Genomic DNA, 7,563 nt, shown 5'->3' with positions numbered 1-7,563 from the left:
TCATTTATTTTAATTTTAAGTGACAATTCGATATTTTATGTTTTAAAATTTCAACAATGTCATCCTTTTTCATACAAAAATTCAAAAAAAAAATTCAATCAAAACTCATAAAATTAATTATATTCTTCAATATAATACAAATTTCATCAAATTCGTAACGCAAATCTTCAAATAAACTCATATTAATTTCATACTTTATTTGATATTGTTAGGAATAAAGGACTAAATTGGGAAGAAAAAAAAAGATAAAGGAGTAAAACGTTACCTGAAATTAAGTTAAAGGACCACAGATGTAATTTAGCCTATATATATAGTAAAAAGTTGTTAAAAAATGTGTTTATATCCTTAATGAAAAATTATTATCAAGTGTTGCATTTTATACATGATATAGAAATCAATTATCTCACTCTTACTTAGGATGTGTTTGGTTTGGAAGAGAAGTTGTGTAGAGACAAATATGTAAGAGAGAGTGTGAGAAGAGAGAAATAGATAAAAAAAAATATAATAAATTTGATGTATTGGATTGGTATAAGAGAAATAAGAAAGAGAGAAATATTGTTTACCTATAAAAGTATAATAATGTCCCTTGTTAAATAATATTTCCATCAAAATTAATTTTATTTATTTATTTAAAGTTAAACTAAATTAACTAATTAATTAAATTATGTATATTAATTTAAATTACTGAGCTAGTTAATATTTTGATTTAATAATTCCATTATGAATTAACTAGTTAAATATTTTTTTAATGAACTAGTTAAATAAAATTTATTTATTATAACTAATTTTTAATATCATTATTAATCCTCTTAAATTAGTCTTATTTTTCAAAAAAGAAACAATAAAAATGTTATTTTTATTTTTTAAATTAAAATGTTATTATTTAATTATTAGAACAACACACAACGTGGTAATATTTTTAAAATAAAAAACATATAAAAATAGGCATGGTTCTGTGCATATTCATATACTAGAGCAGGGATAGAAATGTAACGTAGCAACATTTTAGTCTTTCTCTTCAAAATCGTCGCTCAATGCAAAGAAAGCAAAAGGTGGTGGGTCCACCATTATTTTTTCTCTCTTTGATACTTCATAGCTGCAACAAACAATCGAAATGTTATGTCTCTTCGCAACTTCTCTCGCAGAGATATCTGACTTTCATATTTCACTTTAACTAAACACACTGTAATTAGTTCATGACATATTATATAAATAAAGATGTTTATTTTAAAAATCACACTTCAAAAAAGTATAATATCAAAATAATGAGTTCTTTAGACTCAATTGAAATGAGTCACTCCTCCCACATTCTCTCCACCTCCTACATCACCATGCACACCTACCATTACTCCTCCTACACCCTTTTCACTTTCCACAACATCACCCACACCCCACCAATGGTGTTATACATGAAACAACTCATGCTTAATTGATAATTAGGTGTGAGTCCGCTTGTCCAACGGATTTCTTAAGTGTTCGAGTTTATTTATGGCATGAAACAACTCGAAGTATGGGTCTAGCTTATTGATACGTTTCAAAAAACACCACACGAATACGTTTTTTTACTGGCAAAAACTCGTGCTCAAAATAAAATAGAAAAAAAAAAATTTCTATTTTATTTTGAGCACGGGTTTTTCTAGCCCAAGTGTATCTTATTTTTATCACGAATAATTTTCCTTGGTTAACAATAGTTGTAGTTTTGCCAATATCACACGGATATTTTTGAACTTCATGATCCATGAATTACTTAGGACTTGATTGGTCTGAGAGAAATAAAAAAGAGAGAGTTAAAGAAGAGAAAAGTTGAAGAGAAATGATAAACTTATTTTGTTTGGTTTTTAAACAAGTGAAGAGAGACTCAAAATTTGTGGGTCGTACACCTTTTAACTTTCTTATTTCCATTGTGGAGAAAGCAAAAATAAATATACTTATTTTTTTACTTTTCCAATTTGTCATTGTGATTGATCATTGTCTTTATGAGTGCAATCTATTTTATGTTATTCCTTTTTTTTGCATCACACCATCTACTCCAGTTCGTTTATTAATTTAATTTAAATATTTATTAAACTATCAAATATTTGTAGTACAATTAGTGAATGTTAATTTAATTTATTAGATTCTAAATATTATTTGATTTTCATATTTTTTTTAGGGAGATTCAACTTAAACTCTTTCTTACCTTTTTTCTCTCTTTTCACTTTCTCATCGCAGCCAAACACACCATTAGTGGGACCATATTTTGTTTCAATTTTCTCCTCTGATTCCTCTCACATTGTTCACCACAAAACTCATCTTAGATTACAGTAAGAGCCTCATCATTCAATAATTTTACATATTTCAAAGAATGTTTGGCGTTATTTCAAGCAGATGATTTCTAAAAATTTCAAAACTTATTTTGAGGGAAACTATAGAGATAATTGTAGCAAATGTCGTGGTTGCTATTATATATGCAGAGTGAGTGTGTTTGAATTTATTCTCCAAATATTTTTTGATTCTATTAATATATAATTATTTTGTTTTTTTATTAAGAAAATTAATAGATGGAAATGTTACAATTGCAAACATAGTTTTAGTTTTAAAAATAAAGTTGAGTTTTTAAAATTGAACAAATTAGTTTATCGTGTTTCTAAAAATCAATTAACCCTTTTTTTACATGACAATGAGTTGGCTAACGACTGAGTTTGCCTGCAATGATAACATAATTTTAGTTTTGAAAATGTTTAATTGTAGTTTTAGTCCCTCTATTATTAACGATTCACGAAAATTGTCCCCCTATTTAAAAAGTTGAAAGTTTTGGTCGATCTCTCCCATTTTTGAAAGTGCATAATTAACATATTTTTAATTACGTGATATAAAATTCTATGATATATAAACATCTAAATACATTAATTTTTCATATTTCATTAATTAAATTAAAAACATGGAAAATTTATGAAGTTGAAAGTTATGTTTTTATTGTGTTTTATTCCAATTCTATGGGTGTTAATCATTTTATATTATCGTATCATATGTTACGTTATTTAAAAATCTCACGTCATCATTTTTTAGTTAAAAAGTCAGAAAGAGAGACAAAAATTATCGACTTTTAAAATAGGGGATCAATTTCATGAATCACTAAAAATAGAGAAACTAAAATTGCAATTAAGTCTTTTAAAAATAAAGTTGAGTTTCCAAATTCGAGCAAATAAGTTCATGTGTTCTCAAATCAGACAAATTAACTTTTTTTTATAGAGTAATGATATTTAAACACATTTTTATACATAAATACAAATACAAATACAAGTGACCCTCCATACAATCTCTCTCTTCATGAATTACTAAAAATAGAGAAACTAAAATTGCAATTAAATCTTTTAAAAATAAAGTTGAGTTTCCAAATTCGAGCAAATAAGTCCATCGTGTTCTCAAATCGAACAAATTAACCTTTTCTTATATGACAATAAATTGATTAACGACTGAATTCTGCTGCAATAATGACAGAGTTTTAGTTTTAAAAATAAAGTTGAGTTTTCAAAATTGAGAAAATGAGTCAATTGTATTTCTAAGCCAAACAAATTAATCCCTTCTTAAATGACAATAAGTTAGCTAACAAATGAGTTTGATGACGGGATTTTAATTTTAAAAATAAAATTGGATATTCAAGAAAAAATCAGTCCATCATACTTTTAAATTGGATATATTAACCCCTCGTTAAGTTGGCCAACTACTCAGTTCGCCACATAAAGAGTGTTAACTGATGAAATTATAAAAGACTATATTGTTTTTAAATTTCACAATATTATTTTTCTATTTTGAAAATTAAGATGAGTAATTGACCGATTTCTATAATTTTATTGAATAATTTAGTAATTTCCTCTTTTTTTTATCTAAAAAATAAACTTAGGTTTTCGGTTACACTTCCGATCTCCGTTGTCTGATGTAGCAGTATCTCATTTTCGAAATCTCCCTAGCCGCCCGCCGTCTCAGGTCGCCGTCGAGGTGCACCTTCTGCACCAACAGTTTTTTTCCAGGTTTTCTCTATTTCTATAATCTATTTCTCTCTGTACGCCCTGATTCGCGCAATTTTCGTTATCATGTTGCGCTTGTTTGAGGATTTAACCACTTCATTTCGACAATTTTTCAATAACAATGAATCTTTCTCTTGTTGCAATTAAATGAAGAATAATTTATGCATCCCTCATCAATTGGTACTCTCTTTGATTGTTGAAATGCAAAACAACGATATTTCCGCGATATGCCGTTTTTGCGAAAATTAAATTACGCAAAAATCATTTTCATGGTGGAATGAAGATGTTTGGGCTCATTATGATGATATGCAATGAAGTTTATTTTTTTTATTATTTCTCTAAGATTTACATGTTTGTACTTGTAATATGATTTGATTTTAGGTTTCTTAGTTTGATTAGGTTCCATGCCTATTATTATGCATTGATTAAGCTAGTATGTGTTTGTTATATTATTTAGTCTCTGTCTTTTGCAAAATATGAGCAGAACAAGGGGTCCGAGAATTGAACAAAAAATAGTGACGTGAGGAGGACTAAGGAGAAGGGGGCAGAGGATTGGGTAGTTTTCCCTGACCCCTGAATTATGCATTCCCACTCCAAGTGAGGAATGGTGTCATGGGGTGGATGTGGACAGGATTGGGGGCAGTTTCAAGAGTTAGGGTGGGGAAAGTGAAATACACCTGACTTTCCCTGTTGCCATGATTATTTGGTAGGTGTGTTAAGGAGTTTGTTTGTCGTGTCTTATGATTTATCATTTATGGTTCCATGTGTTTTCCTGTCAGCTCACCATTCTTATATTTCCATATTTTGTTACACTATTGGCTATGTGGAAACAGTCTCTTCGTCTATGGGGGTAAGACTGCATACTTCTAAGGTGTTGTCAAATAGCGGTTATAGCGAGTGTAGTGGAATTTTGACAAACTGCTATTGTTCAACTATAGGTAATTTGATACAAAGTATTGCCAAATACTAGCAATAGCAGTGCTATAGCACTGCAGTGTAGCGAAATTTGAATGAACCACAATTTTCCACAATATGCAACACTGCATCTACCCTCTTCAACTCCATCTAGTGAGAGCCTTTTGCACTAGGCATCCCTTTATTGACCTTGAGTGGTGTTTAAATCTTCAAACATTGTTCACTTCTTTGAACTCATCCATAATCTGAGAATATGTGGCATTGAGTCTTTATTTCTTTAAGATTTAGTAATTTACTCCATGCAATTTTTTAGGACACTTAACAATTTTTCAATAAGCTTTGGATAATAGTTTTAAACTATCTTTTTTCATTCTGCTTTCAGGATTTTTATGCATCAGAGTAGGTGTTTGCAAACCCAATGTGTGGCATACGGAGCTAATTTGCCATTGTAAGAGCTAGCAATAGTATTAGCCAATAATGAGCTCGCTTTTTAGAATAAGACACTGTTTACCAAATGGTTTGTTGTATAGACAACCTCTTTATGCTAGCAATGTAGGGCTTAATGTTAGCAAACTAAATGTATTTACAAGAAACCTAGGTCAAGCTGCAAGGAAAGAGGAGGATGTAGAGGAAGTTGAAATTGATCAAAGAAGTCTCCCAGCTGATTTTGATCCTGTAACATTTGATCCTAATGAGCATCGTGGGCCTCCATCGGAGAGAGTTTTCAGGCTTGTTGATGAAGTGGCATCTCTAACGCTAGCTGAAGGTGCTGAATTGGGTCTCACTCTGATGAAGAAAATGGGGGTAAAAGAGATGCCTAATGTGGGATTTATGAAACCAGGATCTGTAAATTTGGCTGGAATGGCAGCGAATGCACCAACAACAGCGAAGGAGGAACTAAAGCCAGAAAAAACTGTATTTGAATTGAAACTGGTGTCCTATGAAGCAGCTTCCAAAATTAAAGTTATCAAGGAAGTTCGCGGTTTTACTGATTTAGGCTTGAAGGAGGCAAAGGATTTAGTGGAAAAAGCACCTTCTATTATAAAGAAAGGTGTTTCAAAGGAAGAAGGAGAGCAGATAATAGAGAAATTGAAAGCTCTTGGCGCAAATGTCGTTATGGAATGAAGTGATGTGTTCTGTTTTTTGGAGAACTTTTCATCTAGTATTAAAAAAAATTAGAAGTTATATGGAATTTAGAAAATTTCACATTGTTAGCCGAATATACTGCAAATTTTGCTAGTATTGTGTTTCAAGCCGTGCTCATTTTTAGCTGCTACATAACATTATCTTTTATTTTTCTCTTGGATGAAATAAAAGTATTATTCATGCTTCTGAAATTGGTTTGCATACATATCCAGTACTTTCTACAAGAAATTTATGGTTTTCTGGACTCTTTTATTTTCAACATAATTTTGGTGCAGTGACGTAGAATATCTATTTTAATTTGTCCATAGCAGTGACCTTTTCAATTTCCAATTTTATGTATTTGACTTAAAAATGTTATATACTCTTCTGGGGACTGGGAGCATGTATTGTGTGTATGTACTGTTTAATTTTTTATGTTGTGTATGTGTCGTTTAATTTTGTTTACTATACTGTGTATTACGATAAATGCTTTTGAACATGAATAGATAACAAAACAAAAGCTGTTAGTCTTGTGGAAAAATTATAATTTCCCTCGTAATGTGCTTATTTGTCATCTGCAATTCGTCAAGCATATATAATGATACCTAAAACCCTATGGGCAAACATGCAAGGGTCATGTCCGGAAAAGCCACCTCCAGCAGAATGACCTCAAACATCCTCCAGCAAAAAAAAAAGCATTTAGTTTGACAGTTTGCATTTATAGTTCTTAAATTATAAGTGAAGGTTCAACATGAATAAGTGCTTAAAAATTACTTGAAACGCTAATGATGATCGATGACATGTTTTAAAAGTAGAAGTTCGCAGTTCTCTTTGTTCTTACAGTTGAGAGAGTGACTTAATTTATGTAAGTGATAACCCTTCTCAAAAGTATAAGTTTGCACTTTTTTTTTCTTTGTAGTTGATATGGTAAGTTAATTGAAGTTAATTTGACGAATATTATCAAGTGGCACTCTCAATTTTAGGAATGAGGAGGATCATAAAATTCTACTTCTACAAAACAAAACATGTCATGATTGGAGTTGTGAACATTTTTCAAGTACAATATACTGTGAACCACTCATCAAATTGGTACATCTTAAAATTCATTTATATTATAATTTCATATTAAGAAGTTTAAGTTAAAAAAGATATTAATCAAACGTTTGTTTGCTCCGTCAGCTCTTCACAAAACGTCACCTTATGGGAAGTTTACAATTGTAGTTTTTGTCTTACGGTACTTCAAGACACGAAAAAAAAAATTTCATTTGTTTTATAATGAGTGTTATTTAATAAAAAAATTATTTTAAAATAAATATTATTAAAGTTTTTAATATAATTTTAATTATTTTCTCTATATTATCTTTTAATTATTACACAACTATTAAAAAATTATTATATTGTATATTAATATAATGAAATACTCATCAATAATTAAGATAAATAATTTAATAAAATAATTTTTTTTTAATTTACTTGTTACATTTTTTTAAAATAGTAGGTGACACGGAGGGAGTAG

General features: G+C 29.7%; 1 protein-coding gene across 1 annotated transcript; it reads left to right on the top strand.

Annotated features, from left to right (window-relative positions):
• The first annotated feature begins 3,864 nt into the window (after positions 1 to 3,864).
• LOC101506162 (uncharacterized) lies at positions 3,865 to 6,259 on the top strand. Its single transcript, XM_004492215.4, has 2 exons — positions 3,865 to 4,010; positions 5,305 to 6,259. The coding sequence occupies exon 2, from the start codon at positions 5,400 to 5,402 to the stop codon at positions 6,045 to 6,047; it is 648 nt and encodes a 215-aa protein (XP_004492272.1). The 5' UTR covers positions 3,865 to 4,010; positions 5,305 to 5,399; the 3' UTR covers positions 6,048 to 6,259.
• Positions 6,260 to 7,563: the final 1,304 nt, after the last annotated feature.

Source organism: Cicer arietinum, chromosome 3 (genome assembly GCF_000331145.2).
Source record: "Cicer arietinum cultivar CDC Frontier isolate Library 1 chromosome 3, Cicar.CDCFrontier_v2.0, whole genome shotgun sequence".
Classification (NCBI taxonomy): domain Eukaryota; kingdom Viridiplantae; phylum Streptophyta; class Magnoliopsida; order Fabales; family Fabaceae; genus Cicer; species Cicer arietinum.
The sequence above is the reverse complement of the archived record's forward strand: the minus strand, read 5'-3'. Positions and strand labels throughout refer to the sequence as shown.